The sequence below is a fragment of the Lasiosphaeria miniovina genome (assembly GCF_030549165.1).
Source record: "Lasiosphaeria miniovina strain SMH2392-1A chromosome Unknown B0T26scaffold_6, whole genome shotgun sequence".
Taxonomy (NCBI): domain Eukaryota; kingdom Fungi; phylum Ascomycota; class Sordariomycetes; order Sordariales; family Lasiosphaeriaceae; genus Lasiosphaeria; species Lasiosphaeria miniovina.
The window spans coordinates 1930628-1948672 of NW_026848225.1; the positions used below are offsets into that span (position 1 = coordinate 1930628).

The 18045-nt window shown below is 57.5% G+C and overlaps 7 protein-coding genes across 7 annotated transcripts; 6 read left to right on the top strand and 1 right to left on the bottom strand.

Moving 5' to 3' along the window:
* Positions 1 to 183: 183 nt before the first annotated feature.
* B0T26DRAFT_678955 (uncharacterized protein) lies at positions 184 to 1636 on the top strand (the record flags this gene model as incomplete). The annotated part of the gene is made up of 7 exons (XM_060440297.1): positions 184 to 227; position 719; positions 844 to 861; positions 960 to 1091; positions 1368 to 1395; positions 1434 to 1475; positions 1590 to 1636. The coding sequence occupies 7 exons, from the start codon at positions 184 to 186 to the stop codon at positions 1634 to 1636; spliced, it is 312 nt and encodes a 103-aa protein (XP_060292860.1).
* A 1058-nt stretch (positions 1637 to 2694) lies between these two features.
* B0T26DRAFT_835307 (uncharacterized protein) lies at positions 2695 to 5033 on the top strand. Its single transcript, XM_060447503.1, has 2 exons — positions 2695 to 3671; positions 3735 to 5033. Exons 1-2 carry the CDS (start codon positions 3154 to 3156, stop codon positions 4582 to 4584), a joined length of 1368 nt encoding a protein of 455 aa, XP_060292861.1. The 5' UTR covers positions 2695 to 3153; the 3' UTR covers positions 4585 to 5033.
* A 5-nt stretch (positions 5034 to 5038) lies between these two features.
* On the top strand, positions 5039 to 6020 carry B0T26DRAFT_722013 (uncharacterized protein). Its single transcript, XM_060442572.1, has one exon. It carries the CDS (start codon positions 5100 to 5102, stop codon positions 5556 to 5558), a length of 459 nt encoding a protein of 152 aa, XP_060292862.1. The 5' UTR covers positions 5039 to 5099; the 3' UTR covers positions 5559 to 6020.
* Positions 6021 to 6296: 276 nt separating this feature from the next.
* B0T26DRAFT_722014 (S-adenosyl-L-methionine-dependent methyltransferase) lies at positions 6297 to 8204 on the bottom strand. The gene has a single exon (XM_060442573.1). It carries the CDS (start codon positions 8108 to 8110, stop codon positions 6503 to 6505), a length of 1608 nt encoding a protein of 535 aa, XP_060292863.1. The 5' UTR covers positions 8111 to 8204; the 3' UTR covers positions 6297 to 6502.
* Positions 8205 to 8442: 238 nt separating this feature from the next.
* B0T26DRAFT_620007 (uncharacterized protein) lies at positions 8443 to 10266 on the top strand (the record flags this gene model as incomplete). Its single annotated transcript, XM_060436058.1, has 3 exons — positions 8443 to 8558; positions 8709 to 9270; positions 9364 to 10266. Coding segments are annotated over 3 exons (1581 nt in total), but the record flags the coding sequence as incomplete, so codon positions are not given.
* A 1215-nt stretch (positions 10267 to 11481) lies between these two features.
* On the top strand, positions 11482 to 15316 carry B0T26DRAFT_785803 (uncharacterized protein). The gene is made up of 4 exons (XM_060446776.1): positions 11482 to 11713; positions 11798 to 11902; positions 11988 to 14894; positions 15017 to 15316. The coding sequence occupies exons 1-4, from the start codon at positions 11671 to 11673 to the stop codon at positions 15184 to 15186; spliced, it is 3225 nt and encodes a 1074-aa protein (XP_060292865.1). The 5' UTR covers positions 11482 to 11670; the 3' UTR covers positions 15187 to 15316.
* A 986-nt stretch (positions 15317 to 16302) lies between these two features.
* B0T26DRAFT_411375 (uncharacterized protein) lies at positions 16303 to 17364 on the top strand. Its single transcript, XM_060434869.1, has 2 exons — positions 16303 to 16407; positions 16567 to 17364. Exons 1-2 carry the CDS (start codon positions 16403 to 16405, stop codon positions 17117 to 17119), a joined length of 558 nt encoding a protein of 185 aa, XP_060292866.1. The 5' UTR covers positions 16303 to 16402; the 3' UTR covers positions 17120 to 17364.
* The last annotated feature ends 681 nt before the right edge of the window (positions 17365 to 18045 follow it).

The window sequence follows — 18045 nt, forward strand, 5'->3', positions numbered from 1 at the left end:
CTCCCACAAGATGACATCAACGCTAATGACTGCCCCCGCATGACGTTGTCGATGAGTGATATGATGATCCAGGGGAGCTTTGCCACTTTGGCGATCCCTCTAACAGAGAGTCTAGAATAAGTGGAATGAAAGGTCGACAATTAGATCATAATTCGGCTGGCAATATTCCGTATTTTCGACAAAATGGGCGTGTTTGCGACCAGCGACACAAAGGCGGTGACAAGGCGGTGAGCCAAACTTGGCGCGCGTGTGACGGAGCATTTTTTTGAAGGGGCAAACGTGAACAAGGGAAGGGGGCCGGGTGTGGAATCCGGGGGAAGTTCCAGAAGCAAAAGAAAAAGCCTATTGGACAAGGCGGCGCCCTCATGCAGCAGCTGGCTCCCAACGGGCAACACACCCCTCGCACAACACACGCACGGGCTGGTTGGGGCGGAGCTCATCCATCCAGCCACCAACCACCAAGGTTTCCTAAAAGAGCCAGCAGGAAGGAGCGCAAACGCGCAGGGAAGGGGCGATCATTCGCGGGGAGGGAAAAGGCGCCGCACGTCGCACGTCACCCAACCCCAACTGAGCAACCACCCAAATCTCGATGCGATGTGGTGCGGTGCGGTGCGGTGCAGGCTCCAACGATAAAAAGGCTATCGTAGATTGGAGCAGATGACGGGGAGGGGAGAACATATAGTTGGCACTATATATAAATATATATTGAATGGCTCAGAGTGAGTCTTACACACCACATCAAACTCTCCCAAACTATAGTCGCCAGCCTTGTATTAATATTTTTTTTTCGCTAGCCTCCCTTCTTTCGGGGGGGTCTGACGTGGTCAATTATGTAAATCATAGTTCATAGTGGAAAGGGAGGTGCGTGAGACTTTTTTGTCCTTAGCCTGTCTCTAAATGCAAGGGGGCGGGTGAGGTGGTAGGAGGTTGAGTGAGGGGGAGGGAAGGACGGCTCGAAGAGGGAAAAATCGACGTCCAAGCGGCTGTCTCGCCAGAAGTTCAGGACCAGCCCGAAAGAAGGCATTCGGCTGCCCAAAACGTCAGCCGCCATTGGCCACCTCAAATTCCGGGACCCCACTCCTCGTGTGAGTGTAAGCACTTAAGCACCCACTGCGGGGGAGCGAGAAGAAAAAAAAGAAGTGAACCAAACTTGGAGTCAAATCGGCCATGGCAACGAACGGGCGCGCTGCACTGGGGTACATCCGCGCGTGTTGTGTCTCTGGTCGACCAGGCACCCTCCTTCACTCATGTCATTGCCTCGGTGCGGCGATTTAGGGTCGACTACCAGAAACGGGTTTGCCTCCTGGGGTCATCCCAACGAGGGTTATGGACACTGCGGCTGTCTCGGTCAACTAGTGTAAAAATAGAGACACGAGAAGGAAAGAAGAAGAAAAAGTATGTAATAGAAAGAGGACAGGAAATTTTGTGACAAGATGTACCAAAAGAGGGACCATTGACAATTTGCACGATTTGGGGTAAGCCATGTGCTTGCTGTACATCCAGGCTGGAGGTCGGATCTTGCGCACCTCCAGTAACTCCGTGCCGAAAGTCTTTTATTTGCTGCATTCCTGTGAAACACAAGCAAGCAGCCTCTCAGGTGCTGCGCAACAGAGAGAGGGAGGCTGGCTTGAACTGACTTATTACAACCGAGCTTGCCTTGCAACAAAAAAGCAAGCCCATCGGGAATACACTCGGCACAAACCTCAGCCGATACTTATGATACATGCTTTTTTGTTTGCCTTGAGCGCCATGCCCCTGAAAAAAAGAAAAGAAAAAAGGGAGAAAAAAAGTCGGATGATGAACGATGGATGATACCTATCGGGAAATCTTGAGGACTGAACCGTCTTTGGGCGCGCGCGCGCTCACTCACACACTACACGCGTCTCGCAACAGGTAGCTGACTGGCCCATTCTTCGGATTCGTAGGAGATAAAAAGACGCTGCCGACGCAATGGTATCCATCTAGCGCTCCTAGAAGTGGATGTTTCTGATGTCACTCATTAGCAGCTTTGGTCGGCCGAGGCCATGACCCGTAATGACGGAGTTCGTGATCCTCCTTTTTTTTGGTCTCATGAAATGAAGAATAAGGTTCGGCGGCAAGTCTGTAAATATCAGGTACAAACCTAATAACTCGAAGTTTTATAAGTCGTGGTTCAAGATCGCTTGTTTCATTTTTTGCCCACTGTCAAACGATGGGCCCCCTTTTTGATGGCGGTTGCCGCGATGGACGACTTCTAGACATGTGTATTCCTATTCCTTGCATGGACCAGGCTAGTCGCAACTCGGAAGTCCTCTCGCAAGTCGCAACTGCCTTCGCGATCCAACTTTTTGTGCCATCGGTAATTGAATGTGGGAACCTGCATGCGGGTTGCTTTCGCCCAGCTGCGCTCTCGTTGGAGCCTCTATCTCCCTCTTGCAGGCTCTCGCAGGTTTCTGTGCATGACTGACTGCCTTTTGCGCCGCTCACTGCCTGGTGGGTGCTTCGTGAGTGGGTGGGCAAAACCGCTCCACAGGTGGGATGGACCCATACCGCCTTTTGGACGGCTCGCCTTGACCATCCCTGTCACTACGTCCCGGTCCTGGCTTGCTCAAGGTACCCACACTCCTCCCCCCTGTCTCACTCTGGGCTTGGCGAGCTTGGGTCTTGCATCGCAAGCCGTCGCCCCCGTCCTGTTGCCCGTCCCAAAACTCTCCCAGGCAATTCCCACCCCAACGGCGGGAGCGAAAAAAAAGTTACGGCGACACTTTCGTTTGCGCCTCCATCCCCATCATCGCCTCCTGTCTCGCATCCGAGCCCTCCGCCCGCCACCTTTTTGAGCTTGCCTCCCTCGCGCGAATTAGCTTCAGCTTTCGAGACCTAACCTAAGGCTTTGCCGAGAGTGACTTTTACTTGCGACTCGGGCCAAGTGTGGTATCGTGTTTTGGCGCAGGGTAGAAGCATTGGCCGGGCGATCTCCAATCTCGCTCTCCTGCCTCGTACCCATCATACCTTATCCGACACCCGACATCCGAAACCGTCGAGCAGAAAACGAAAAAAGCGCAGCGCAGCAGCATCGCATTAGCAGGCAATCTCGTTACAGCTTTGCAAATCTGTCGCACATCGTAGCCTACTTCACTTGCTTGCTTGCCGGTCCTCCTGCACCGTCTGCCCGTCATGCCATATAACACGCGCCGCAAGTCGCTGTCGCTGCCGTCGCTCGGTATCCATGTCCCCGTAACACATGCTGCTCGAGCTGCTGCTGCCGCCGCCAACGCTGCCGCGAATCGAGCTTCTCCCACTAGCAACACCAGCGCCCGCACGCCCTCGCCGACATCCATGGCGCCGCTACGGACACCGCTCTCGAGAGATGACCAGCCTCCGTCCAAGAAGCTGAAGAGAGCTCACAGCCAAGACGACAGCACACCCTCTTCCGAACCCCTTCCCAAGAGGCGCGATGACACAGTCAAGTTCGAGAATACGCCGCCGCCTTCGCCTCCTGCACAGCGCCCGTCTGTAGAGATGAACAACGACGACGATGAAGCAACGCTCATACCCAAGACGATAGATTTTGAGGGGATAAACGACGAGATTGTTGAGGCTGTTATTCTCCAGCTTCAAAATACAGGGAACCGGCCGCATTTGGTTAAGGAGCTTGCCGCCGTCTTGATGCAACAGCTGAAGATTGTCCAACAGTAAGCCGCTTTCGTCCCTTCTTTCCGTCAGTCAATGTCTTGCTAACCTCGTTGCTCTCTTAGGTCTGCGAACCCGTCTGCCATCATCTCGTCCCGGTTAGCCAGCTACCTGAAGCGGTCATGCTGGACTGCGCTCGCGCCGTGTCCGCTCGCTAAGGAGCTCGAGGCTGTCCACCCGCGCCGCACCTATTTCTACCTGACGACATGTCCCCATCTGCCGCTACCGGACCCGACCCAGGCAGCGACGCTCAGCCATCTCGCGCACTCGCGCATCATCATCTCACCGAGCCTGTCGAGCGCAGCATCGGGCTCAGAGGATGCAGACAGCGAGAGGAGGCGCGAGCTCAGCCCGAGCCCCGAGGTGGATCTGTCGAGTCCTGAGTTCGACGATATTGACGATGACGTCGCCATGCCTACAACACCCATCGGGTCCTTCTCGGCGCGCGGCTTTGGGATGGGCGGATCGCAACTGGGGCGCTCCTTGAGCGCTGCTGGCGGGCGTAACCACCGCGCTGCGTCGCCGCCGCTCGAGAAGGACGAGAAGGAGTTCACACAGACGGCTGATGGCCTGCAAAAACGGAAACTCAGCGGTGACTTGATGTCATCGGGTGCCAGCAACACAGGTAGCGCCGCGTCGGGGAGTATGGACATTGAGTACGGCGCCATCCCGAGGGACGACAATGCCCTGTTCGGCGACAAAACTTTCTTGTCGACAAACAGCATGAGCAGCCTGACCATGGCGTTTGTCACGAGCCCTGCGATCCGGCCATCACCTATGACACTCAACCTTAGCAAGACCAAGGACGTTGAGGCCGAGAGTTCGTGGCTCAGGATGGAGAACATGCTCGAGTGGGACCGCAGCCCGGAAAACATTGCCCTCGAGGAACTCGATGGGCTCCTGGACGACTACTAATTCCTAAAGGCCGCGCGAGCCGCCGCAGGAAAAGAGTATCGTTCCTGCCGTTGTTGTACGATCTAGAGATTGAAGCTCGAGCTAGGACGGTGGTGGTGGTGCACCCCTCCTCGGCTATCTTAGCTTGAAGTCTTTTTCTTATGTGCCTTTCTAACACTTTATTACCCCCCTCTCTCTCATCTCAAAACGTTATGTTTCGTCTTCTCAGTCATGTTAATTAGGGCTCGCGGGATCGGTGGGAAGACGGGGAGGTGTGGCAAAAAAAAAAACTCGGCCAGGTTCTTGTCCTCTTCCTTACTTTCCCATAGACGAAGCTGGGTCTCACTCGCAAGGCGTTAGGACTTTTTTGGTTTTTCTTTTCAAAAACCACAGCTGATGTGGGTTGTGGGTTGCTGGCGTTTTTTCTCAGGTTACAAGGCCGGCCGGTCAGCTGGTCGGGCGGGCGGGTTGGTCGGGACGGGACGGGGCGGGGCGGGTAGGCGGGTAGTCTGGTCTGTGTGGGCGGCGGGCAGGTAATGTCATATGTTTATAATGTCGACAATTTTTCTCGAATTTTCTACGCGCATGATGTTTTCTGTTTCGTTTCCGCTTGGCTTTTTTTGCTCAGTCTCGAGTTTGATCGGATCGGTTATCAGCGAATTGCTCTTTTTATCGCTACAACCCACTCTTCCTTCCTCTCTTCCTTTTTCTACTCTACGTACTACGTAGTACTACCATCCCCGCTCTGTTTTTTTATTCTTTTCGGGATTCCGTGTCGACTCGCGGGTCAGTCAGTTCTTGCTCCCTTCTATTTTATTTTGTCTCTCTCCCTCACCCTTTTAGAAAGATCAGATCGAAGGCGAAGACGGCATAGATACAAGGGAGGGTGTGGCGGCAACGTCTCTCTCTCTCTCTCTCTGTGTGTGTGTTACTTATACCCAGGTTTTATGTGTCGAGAGGAGGAGGCTGCGAAAAAGATCAAAAGTGAAAACTAAAGGGGTACATTTTATTATTTATCATCATCTAAACTCAATTGCGTACAAATGATTTTGCAAGCGTGTCTTGATGTGTTTGCTATGTTTGTGGCTGCGGGTCTTCACGGATGTATGTCGAGGAGAAGGGGGGAAACGACAAAGATGTTTCTCCTGCCGGTTGTCATTCGTCCCCGAGAAGGAAGGGGAAGTCATAAAAAGAAAACAGCCATAGGGCAGTGCTGAGATGACTGGAATGGGCGGAATGGAATCAGATTTCTTTCCTTCCGTTTCCCCCCACCCCCTCCACACACCATATAGACTGTAATTGCCGGGCCGACATGATAGAGATAGCAGAGAGGCACTAGATGCAGCAGCAGCATAGAGGATACGTACCCAAGCAGCGTTGCACACAAACCGTTGCCTAGAACATGCTGTATATTTTAAGGTGTCATGTATTGTGCAAATACATGTTAACCTACACAGCAGGCTCTTACCGAGAGGTCGGTCTGTATATGAAAATCTACTGTGTTCCCGTTGTTGTGGTTGCCGCCGTCCCTCTTCAACTAGCAACTGTTGGAGTAAAGCTGAAAAGGTAAGGGGGAGTTATCGAGTTACTTGCGCAAGATGACTTGGCGCTGGGGTGAAAGGGGGAAAGTGTTTGGTTTGTTTCCGTGTACAAGGTACACTGGTATGGTGGTTTTGTTGAGTAAATAGATGCGCTTTCAGGGACAAATACGGCACTGAGTGCCTCGAAGACACAGAAAACGAGAATCGTCTATTATGTCTAAAATATAATATAATACATCATCTACTACGTCAAGGAAGTGACTGGTACAGTAACATGGCCGACTATGTCTCGACCCAGCCGGCTAGGTTATATATACAGGCATGCTGGAGTTGCGCCATTTGTATCTGGACAACCTCTATTGTCTCTCCGCTGGGATACCCTGCTGCTGCTGCTTCTGCTACTGCTTCGTGCTGGCGACCCTGAGCTCGACAAGCAGAGTGGTGCCGGCCTGCAGGAGCAGCGGGCGCTCGAGCTTGACGACCTCGAGGCCAGGCACCGTTTTGGCGGCCTCGCGCACGATACACTCAATGTCGCGGTTCCACCAGCAGCCGTAGCGCTGGAAGTGGCGGCCGGCGTACTCGTCGAGCTTGTGGTTGATCCAGTCGTACCAGCCGCGGCCGTGCTCGAGCAGGAGGATGCGGCCCGTGTTGGGCTGGACGAGGGAGGCCATGTGGGCGAGCAGCTGGGCGGGGTCGGCCACACTGCAGAGGCCGAAGGACTGGACGATGGTGTCGTACTTCGCGGGCGGTGCTGGCGATGACGGCAGGGCCGGCGGCAGCGGCAGCGTGTTCTGCGCGTCGGCCATGACCAGACGCACGCGGCCGCCTAGCGTGTCGACTACCAGGCTTCCCTCGGGGGCGGCGGCGGCGCTCTGCTCGGGCAGCGGCTCGAGGCGGCGCTTGTGCATGATGCGCTTCAGGCCGGGCACCGCGTCTCGCAGCCGGGTGCGGGCAATGCCCAGCATGTCAGCCGAGATGTCGACGCCCGTGAAGCTCAGGACGCCGACCTGGTGCAACTGGGCCTGGTCGATCTTGGAGCCACCCCAGCGGTGCTGGTCGAGCAGTTTCACGAGGCGCTCGCGCTCGCGCTGGGCTCGGGCCTCGGCCTCGCCGGCGCCGCCCGAGGAAATGACGCCGGTCCAGTCGTAGTAGGGCATGTTACGGCCTGTGCCGACAGCGACTTCGAGGACGTGGCCATAGGCGCGCGCGGCCAGCTCCCTGCGCAGGCTACGGAGCCCCATCAGCCACTCGGGCAGGTTCAGTCCCCGGTCGAAGGCCTCGGCTGTCTGGCGGAGCTCCTCATCGGGGCAACCGGCGGCGACAGCAGTGTCTAATGTGCTGGGGCGTCCGGTTGGGATGGCGTCTTCTTGGGGAGCAGTGCCGGAGCTAGCACTGGGTCTGGGGGTAGGAGCAGGCACGGATGAGGCGAGAGGCGACTTGGGGTCCGGGGTCGGGGGCGACTTGATATATGAAGTTACCAGCATGCTCACATACAGACCGACAAACAGGGCAGCGAGGCCGGCGCCGACCAGAGGCCATTTGCGCTGCTGAAACAGGGCATCGAGGGTCTGGGGGCCTTGTGCGGTCGAGTCTGGCCCCGGTTCTGCCCCTGTTTCTGCCTCTTTTTTGGTCTCTGGGGCGGATATAGACGAACGTGAAGGATGAGGATGAGGAGAGGAAGAATCGTGTTTAGTTTTAGTTTTGGCTTTCACCCTGGCAGCCGGCTTTGGCTGAGGAGACCTGCGTAGCCGCTTGCGGTACGGCGCCGGCACCTTGAGCCGGGGGACAGAAACAGTAATAGGGAGGACGGCGGGTTCGGCCTCAAACATGCGGCGCGAACCGGGGCGTTTGCCGGGGCCGCGCGCCGAAGCCGACACACTGAAGCCGCGACTCCCTAATTCGGTCGGTGCCAGGCCGAACCTGAACCTAAGCCCGGGGCCAGTGCCAGCGCACCATGGCTGCTGCACTCGCGCCGGAAAGCGAATCGCCCAGGCCTGGCAGGCCATTGTCGTCGTGTCGACGATATCGTCACTGCTTTGGGCTCTAAACGGCTGCTTCCCAGTATTAAAATGCTACCGAGATAGCCATGCAATTCATTACTGGGACGACGAGCAATGCACTGCAATTTTAGCCTCGGCGGAGGAGATGGAAACGCCCCCCCCAGCGTTGAACCCTAACCCTTCCAACGGATTGCACACTACACTAAGCTACTCTTGAACCAAGCAGGCAGTCGCGTCCAGCAGCACCGTAACTTGTTAGACTCACTCATCGCCGCTCAACTCCAAAAGAAAACCAATCTCGCGCCGTGACCTGCCTGACTTTCCACGACTGCCTAAATATGGCGACGCAGCAAGACCTCCAAGACCTGCTGCGGCTCCTCACCGTGGGGCGCAAAGTGCCCATGATGCAAGCCATGACCCAGATCAAAGCCCTCCAGGCCGTCGACCTGCGAAGGTAAGCTCACGCCAGCTTCATTATTGGTTCCGAACACGGTCGTCTCAGGCAGTGAAAACCATTGGATGGATATATGAAAAGAGAGAAAAGAAACCTCGGACTGAAAACCCGCGTGTGCTGCTGCTGCTGCCGCCGCCCGCGAACGCGCAGTATCAAGCAGATCGCAGAATCTCCTCTCAAGACGGTCGAGTCGGCCATTGTCGACGAAAAAGCTGCCAGGGCCCTGCAATCGGCCTGCAAGGCGGCCGTAAAGCGCGGCGATCTCGGGGGTAGCGCCAAGAAACGGCCTGCACCGCAAGCTGGGCCCCTAGCCAAGCGCACGAGGACAGACAATGGCGGCGGCCTTATAAGAGGGCCCACCGACATGACGCCCCAGGAGCTCGAACGCTCGCTGGAGCTGCCCCTATCCCTGGACGAAGAGCGTATGGCCGCGACGGTTCTCCAGACCAACCGCGCACCGCTCGTGCTGGCATTTGCCGTCGAGCTCCTGGGGTATACGATGCCCGAGCAGCCGCTATCGAGTCGCCTGAGTCTGGGGCAGGCTGTTGTCAGCGCCAACTCGCGGAGCAAAGCCGTCAATATAGGGCTCGAAAAGGGCCCCAGCGCCGACGATGAGGGCTGGGGCGAAGGCCAGCCTCGCGTGCGCGTCCTGGGGAGGGAGGTGGCCGTACTCAAGCGGGGTGGCTACGACTGGCGAGGCGACGAGAATGTCGTCGGCGGCGATTTAGAGGCTGAAAACACGCCAAGTCTACGGGTTACAGACACGCAGTCGACCTCGACAACTGCCACTTTGGCTGAGCCGGAGTCCTCTGCTTCTCTCCCTGCTACTACTACTACTACTACTACTACTACTACTACTACGACTACTACGACTACTACTAGTAATAATAATAGCGGCGGTGCTGTTGGTTCTGGCCCTATCTGGGCTGTAAGCCAGCCAACCTCGCTCAAGTCGTCCACGTTCATCGCGCGCGCCGCCCACATCAGCAGCCCCGGGCAGAGAAAGGCTCTCATGGAGTCCCTTTTCGTAACTATACCCAGCCTCAAGACGGCCACTCACAACGCCTGGGCATATCGCCTGAAGCCTCCAGGCACCTTCCTGGGAGGCAGGGGGCGCGAGGAGTCGTTCGACGACGGTGAGACGGGGTGCGGCGACCTGATGCTGCGCGTCATGCGCGAAATAGGCGCCGTCGACACGCTCGTCGTCTTGACGCGGTGGTATGGCGGCGTGATGCTGGGGCCCGACCGGTGGCGGCTCATGCGTAACTGCGTGACAGGGGCGCTGAGCGAGCGTCTGCGCAGGACGGGCCGCGAGGTGGCACTGGGCGGCGAGGCCGTCTGGGGCCTCGATCTAGAGGCGGCGAGAGCGGCGGCTACCAAGTCAGGCGGAGGCAGTAACGGATACACAGCGAAGCACCAGCAACAACAACATGTCGTGGGCATGCAGATACACACGCCCGAGGGGGCGAGAAGCTATCTGCTCAAGAGCTTCGCCACAGCTCCTCCGCCGCTGCAGGACGCATCGCCTGCTGGGGAGACGGCGTCGCCAACGGGGAAGGCCAAAGCTCCCCCGAAGAAGAAAACGCTCAAGGCGCTCGAGGCGGAAAAGGAGGAGAATCTCGGTCTTCTTCTCGGGGCGTTACGGCTGCTGTTTGACAGCTGGGCCGACCACCTCGCCGGGCCCGAGCTTGATAGACGCGCATGGGCGTGGTACTTGGCTGTGCGGCCCGACGTTGACGAAGGCAAGGCCGGCTGGGGCGTCAAGGGCGAGCTGCGGCTCGCCGACATTCTCAAGTTGCGGAGGAAGGGGTAAGGACTGCGTCTGCTTCCCAATGAAGTTAATAGCGTTAATAGCTACCTACTTGTATACATTATGACGTCTACGTTACAAGGGGGGTTTAGGTCATGTATTTTTTTCTTGTTTGAGACACTGTAGTAAAACAGTCTCTACCTTGGCGATTTGCTTGGAGAGGATGAGTGAGTGATATCTAGAAAATCTAAATGTACGGAATGCTATCAATATTCTACGTCCAAGTCCGTCTATGCTATAGTATAATATTTCTATTGAACCAAAACGGCAACTATCTGCCCAGTTGGCTTCGCACAGCATCGTACAGCAGCATCACATGCGAGCCGTTCTCAACACACAGAATAATTAGCCAGGAAGTGGCGTCGAGAGCTTGATTTATACCAAGCTTGGCTGCCGTGTGGGGGATTCCCGCTGCAGACAATTGGCAAGCTGTCTGTCTGTCTGTCTGTCTTGTCGAGAGGGTGAGGTACCGCAATTGCGACTGCGGGGAAAGTCAATCCGCTGCAACTTGCAAGGTGGTGCTGCTGCACGCGCCTTCTTCATCCTTTGCAGATTGATTGAGGGTGGAAATCAGCGTCAGCCAAAGGTCGGTAGGCTAAAAAGCGGGGCGTCGCTCCTGGCAACCGTCCAGCGATAGCGCCGGCCGGCCCCCAGCCAAGTCAACATCAGCACCCACTAAGCCCCAAGCAAGAAAGAAGCCGTCGCTTACGGGTCCGTCCCCTCTCTTTCCCGATATCTTCCCGCATGCCATCCACCATCCAACCCAACCCAACCCGGGAAAAAGAAGAAGGAGAATATACGCAAACCGAAATATACCCACAACGAACTTTCCTTAACGACTGACTTCCGGCTCGACAGCTGGTTGGTTTGGCTTTGCGTTTCGCGTTCTGCATTTTCCGCAATATCGTCGCAAACAAACGCATTGCACTGCACCACCCGCAACTGTGCGTCTCAGTCTCGGTCTCGGTCTCGTTTGTGTGTACGTATCCGCATATACACAGACAATTAATTAAGTAGGGGGGGGGACACCGCAGAGCTTAGTGCTATACTATATCGCACGCACACAGCTCCGCAAAGCTACGTTGTTATTTATTTACTGCACGCAAGGAGAGAGAGAGCGAGCCGAGCGGAAAACATAGGGGCTGGTTGGGGTTTCGCCCTCGGTCGTCGTCATTGGCATCGTCATCCTCACTGTCGAGGTCGCTCCTACTCGTCCCCTCGAGAGCCTGCTAGCTGCAGTTGCCAGGCCATAGAGCGAGCCTCTAGGTGCAAACTCGGGACTCGCCTTCAAATTCAGGCGCAATGCCGGCCGCTACCAACGACGGGCCGGCAGTTGCCCTTTCCTGTACGTTGGCTTTCAGTTCTTCCCGGTCCCATCGCTGCCGCCGTCAGAGATGCAGCTGTTTGCTAACCACGGTGTGTGCCGCAGTTGCTAATAACTTCTGGGGCAAGGATGACGCTGGCGTCGGACCTCTGCTGGAGCGCATGCACGCGGCCAAGCAGACATGTGACGAGTTGCGCGCCTTCTATAGCGGTAAGTAAACACACTAGCCCTTCTCTTGCGCCTGCGCTGCGGTCTGTTGCTAACCATGAGGTCACCATGATGTGTGGGCGTACAGCACGGTCATCCATCGAAGACGAATACGCGCGCAAGCTCTTCTCGCTGTGCCGCAAGTCGCTCGGGTCGCAGGAGATGGGCACGCTCAGGGCATCGCTTGACGTGGTGCGCGGCGAGGTCGAGTCGATCGCCAAGCAGCACAACGGAATCGCGGCGCAGATGAAGAGCGAGCTCGAGGAGCCGCTCGCGGCCTTCGCCGGGGGCATGAAGGAGCGGCGCAAGATTGTGCAGAACACGGTCGAGAAGCTGCTCAAGACCAAGATCCAGCAGACGCAGATGGTCAACAAGACGCGGGACCGCTACGAGCAGGAGTGTCTCAAGATCAAGGGCTACCTGGCGCAGGGCCACATGGTCATGGGCCAGGAGGAGCGCAAGAACAAGGCCAAGCTCGAGAAGACGCAGATCAGCCTGGCCACGTCCAACAGCGAGTACGAGGCCGCCGTGAAGGCCCTCGAGGAGACGACGGCCCGCTGGAACCGCGAGTGGAAGGCAGCCGCCGACAAGTTCCAGGACCTCGAGGAGGAGCGCCTCGACTTCACCAAGAGCAGCCTATGGACCTTTGCCAACATCGCCTCGACCGTCTGCGTCAGCGACGACGCCTCGTGCGAGAAGATCCGCCTCTCGCTCGAGAAGATGGAGGTCGAGAAGGACATACTCAACTTCATCAGCGAGCGCGGCACCGGCCAGGAGATCCCCGACCCGCCAAAGTACATCAACTTTTGCCGCGGCGACGTCGACTCGCAGTCCGAGGCCTCGGAAGACGAGAGCTACTCGGTCGCCCAGTTCCCCCGGAGCATCAACCCGGCCTTCCGCTCGTCGTCGCCGCAGCCGTCGACGTACGAGTCGCACCACGACCCCAACTCGACGCTAGCGCGCAACCTAGTGCACGACGCAGTCGGCGAGGTCGGAGCCCTAGGCACGCCCAAGAGCCGCGAGAACACGGTGACGCCGCAGAAGCTGCCGCCGGCCATCCCCACACCCCAAGAAATACAGGCCCAGCAGCAGCAGCAGCAACAGCAGCAGTCCCGGCCGCGCCAGCCCCGCGGGTACCAGCCGCCGCGGGCCAACCTCGAGTACGACCCGGCCGAGTTCGCGCCGGTGCCGCACGACCCGTACCCCATGGACGGCATGACCATGCTGTGCCGGCCGACGGCGTCGGACCTCAGCTCGGCGCCGTCGGGCGTCTCCTCGGTGCGGCCCTCTAGCAGAGACTCGCACAGCGAGACGTCCTTCTCAAGCCAGGAGCCGGCGTCGGCGCCGTCGCCCACCAAGCTGCAGCTGCAGCAGCACCAGCCGGCGCCCACCACGCCGACGGCCGCGGGGGGCAAGGAGCGGAATCTTCTTAAGAAGAGGAGCGGCTTCTTCCAGAACCACAGCCCCTTCCGCCGCAAGAGCACCAGGGAGGTGGCGTCGCTCGCGGGCGGCGGCGGCGGCGGCAACGGCAGCAGGAACACATGGCACCCTTCCAATAACGGCGCGCGAAGCAACAACAACAACAACAACAACAGCAGCAGCAGCAGCAGCAGCCAGATAATGCTCCCGCCGTCTGACCACCGCAGCGCCAGCCCGGACCCGATCGCCGCCAACGCGAGCCTGGCGCTCAACGTGGGCCAGAACGTGTTCCCCGTCGAGACGCCTGACCGCCGCAGCGCCAAGGCCGCCGCCGCAACAGCCGCCGCGCCCGAAGACGACCCCATCGCGCTGGCGCTGGCCGAGATCAAGGGCTTCGCGGCCAGCAGCGGCAGCGGCAGCGGCACGGGCAAGGTGTCGTCGGTGCGCATGTCGGCGGACCACTACCACGGCATCGCGACGCCCGCGCCGGGCGCCACCAGCCCGCTGGTCTCGCGGTCGGCGGCACAACATCAGCCCCCACCCCCTATTGGCGGTGGTGCGGCATCGTCAGGCATACGCGGCACGCCGCCGCCGTCGTACGGCGACCACCAAGTACAACGACTGGGCGTGCCGCCACCGGCCGTGACGGCCAAGGCCATGAAGGAGTCGTCGCAGAAATTCCAGCAGCAGACGCGCAGCATCTTCAACACGGCCGCCTCTTCTTCTCCTTCATCCAACAATAATAGTAGTAATAACCACGACAGACCGGGCTCGTCGTACGGCGGAAGCATCCACAACCACAACCACAACCAAAACAGCAGCAGCAGCAGCAGCATGTCGCGCTCCGGCACGCGCTCGGTAGCCGACCTTCCGCGCGCCGCCTCGCCCGCGCCCCTGCGCAGCGTGTCGCCGCGGCCTGCGTCGCGCAACGGCGGTGGTGGATATGGGTCCCCCGCCCAGCAGCATCGGTCCGTCTCGCCGAACCCGTACGGAGGAGGCAGCAGCCAGAGGGGCAGCATAAGCGGCAGTGGCCAGCAGCAGCCGCGCGGCCAGCCGAGCTACCAGCGCGCGCCGTCGCAGCAGAACCAGAATAATCAGAGCCAGAGCCACTACAGCCAGCAGCACTCGCACCGCGGCTCGGACCAGGGCCTGTACAAGACGGCCAGCCGCGGCGGGGGAGGTGACTACCGCCACAGCTCTCCACACGACTTTAACGGTGGCGGCAGCGGAAGCCGGGCAGTGTCGCCGGCGCCGCCGTTCGCGAGCAGCGGGCGCAGCGACTACGGCCGCCCCAACAGCAGCAGCAGCAGCGTCAACATGGCCGTGCAGCTGGCGCCCGTGCTAGGCGACGAAGGGGGCGGGAGTGTCTACGGAGGTTCGCAGCGCGGGCGCGCCGGGACTGGCGGAACCGGGCGGCCGGGCACCAGCTCGTCGTCGTCGCGCGCCATGAGCTTCTACGATGGCGCCGGCGGATCGGCTGCGGCGCCGCGTCAGCGCAGCAAGAGCGTGGTTGCTGCCGACCCGGCTCTTGCTGCACGGGGGTATACGAGAGACGGGGGGGGGATTATGCATTTTGGTGAGTTTTTGTTTTGTTTCTGTTTCTGTTTCTGTTTCTGTTTCTATTTCTGTCTCTCGACTGCACAGCAATTGGAAGAAAGGACGAAGAACAAGGCTAATTACTGAACCAAACGAAAACAGCTCGCGCCCTCTACATGTACCAGGCGGCCATCCCCGAGGAGCTCGGCTTCGCCAAGGGCGACATGCTCGCCGTCATCCGCCACCAGGACGACGGCTGGTGGGAGGCCACCATCCAGGGCGGCGACGGCCGCATTGGCCTCGTGCCCAGCAATTACCTGCAGCAATGCTGATTGCTTCTGGCTCATTTTGGGAGGGAGGTGTTGGTATGTGCCCATGTCGACGACGACACGACGATGACGGCAACGAAAGAACGAACGGTTCGTTGGATTTGTTTTCTTCTTCTGCACATAGGTATAGAAATGCGGAGTGCCCTGTCCGAGACGAGACGATTTGTCATGCGCGAGGTTGATTGATTTCCTATTTTCTATTGGCTTTCTGCTCGCATTATCTGGGGCTGGAATGGTAGGGTGTTTATAGCACGTCGATGTTATGTCAGCCGGCCGAGTGGTTCTGACAGACAGGGGGGATTATCTTATTAGCATGCTGCTGCTGCTGCTGCTGCTGCTTTGTAGTCGTCGTCTTTTCTTGTTGTTGCTTGCTTGCTTGCTTGCTTGCTTGATAGGCGCAGAGTCATATCTGTATATTATTACATTACGTCCGCCAGCCAGTGAATAGAACCGAGGAATTACTTATTCGATTTCGTTCGAGACATTTGCTGTATTCTCCGTCAGGCTTGCCCGAACCTAGAGGAAGCTCGGATGTGTAGATAGACAGTGTGAATAAAACGTATTAGCCTCTAGGTTCGTGAGTCGGCTAGGATAACTCTGTCGGTGCCGTTCAATTGTTTGGCTTCTTGCTGTCCCGCGGCGGATGCTTCACAAGGCATGTTCAAGCTGTGAAAGTCGTCCCCTGAGCAGACGGAAAATATATATAAAAACACATCCAATTGCCCTTTCTAAATTCGGCCATCTTCCTTCCTACCTCAGCTTTTCGTCGAGGACTGCCCAATCCCCAAATGGTGCTGGAGAGGTAGGCACGACCATTAAATTGCCTTACCTAAGCAGGTCGACCCATGTCGCGTCGCACAAGATGGCGGGGAGGTGACATCAGAGCCGACGGGCTGGAACTGGCGTGCGAAACCAACCTACACGTGTACATTACAGCTCAAGGTCATGTTTTGCTGCTAATTCTGGCTAGCCCCGACCCGCTCTTTTCGGCACCCTCAACCACCCTCCAAAGTACATGAAGCTCGGCCCACCAGGTACCCGCCAAAGTCACTTCACAGCCCAGGAACTCCAAAGAGGCACCCAGATTCAGGGCTGCTGTCACAAACTACCGCTACACCAAGAACCCCAAAATTGGAGGAGTTCCACATTCTTGTGGGGAGCTTGCTTACCCTGCGTTTTATCTAACAGGAGCTTCCGGGCCTTGCTCCGCGAATAGCCGATGCTGTGAGTGACCTCCTTTGACTAACTTTGACCCCGTTTCCGGCCGACTCCGTGCGCCTTTGTATTCGGCCCAGCCGACTCAACCGCAATTGGCTTCACCTGGCCGCACCGGAATTCCTGGGTGTTACATTATCTCAATACTCTAATTCGTAGTTCAGCTAGATGGCTTGCTTTGACCCTCGAGGCCACGTGCGTTTCCACAGGTGTGGAGAACCCGGGACGCCAAAAGGTCAATCAATCAATCGATCAATCAATCAATCATGGGAGGAGCTTCACATTCTCTGAGTGGCACGTAGCCACGCCAGTCCACAAGGTTCGTTCGAACTGCCAGATGCGTCCAGCACTCCGCATTTCCACAGCATCTTGGAGAACTGCCCTTTCGTCCCAACATACACACACTTTTCATCCCAACAATGGAGAACCTAGCCGAGCCTATGTTCTTAAGACATCACACACCAGGCAAGATCATCAGCCACCCTTATACAAACGCACAGAAGAGTTGCCTCAATGTCTATCCTCCCACCATCCATCATGTCACCGAATGCCCACCACCGCAGCCAGAGTGACAGCACCATTCACCACTTTGCCGATAATAGAGACGACGAGACGTTCATCGGCGGATCACACGACGCCCTCGCTCCAGTTGGCATATCGTTCCGTGGCCAGGATGGTAGCTTATACCTGGGCAATGTGTCGATCGAACAGAACACGCTAGTACGACAGTACCTCCGCCGCACATTTGGGGTCGTGAACTTCTACTTTTGCGAGCCGTGGGTTGTATTGGGTTGCAGTACCTAAAGGCCGGCTGCCACCATCAGTTGGTGGCTTAATTGGTATATGGCGAACAACCGATGATATGGACTTTATGCCTATTATCGGCGAGGATGGACGGATTGATGACGAGATCGAACTAGAGCCGTCCATGCTGGATGTATTCGAGCTTGGTCTGACCCCAGCCGACGAAGCGATTATGAGACTAGCCACCCACCTGTTTACCGACTGCGAGGCTATCACATCCGTTGCCGACTCCTTAATCATCGAGCTGCCGTATATGGAGCAGACATGATTCTTGTGTCGCCTCGAGAATATGCCTCGCAGCATCGCTAATGCACCATTTACCTTGCAATACTCCAACGGCCCCCTTCGTAACACACCCAGGGGCAAGCGAGCGATACAACCAAGGCCAGAGCCCGAGGAGGACGAACTAGTTGTTGACGATACAGATTACGTTGCGAAAGACGGCAGATTTTACCCGGGGTCTATGATATCCTCCCAGGCAAGAGACGGAAGCATCTACTCGTCCGTATCCGCCGGGGTCCTCGTCCAAAAGGGGGTTGAGCTTCGCCTGACCTGCTCGTAGCACTGTTGGGAGGACCATGACAAAAAGTATTCCGAATTGCTGGGCCAGGAAGACGATGAGGCAAAGCGTGTATTCGGCGTGCTTCAGGGTAAGGGAGGAACGTACGTCGGGCAAGTGGTCCAGAGGGTGGGTAAGACCGACATTGCGCTGGCAGAGCTCGCTCCCGGAATTGCCTTCGAAAACTCGTTTATAGAGATAAAGGCCGTCGCCAAAAGATTGGTTCACAGCGAGCTTGTGAAGCTCAACGACGAGTTCCAAATCGATACGTTCGCCACCAGCCG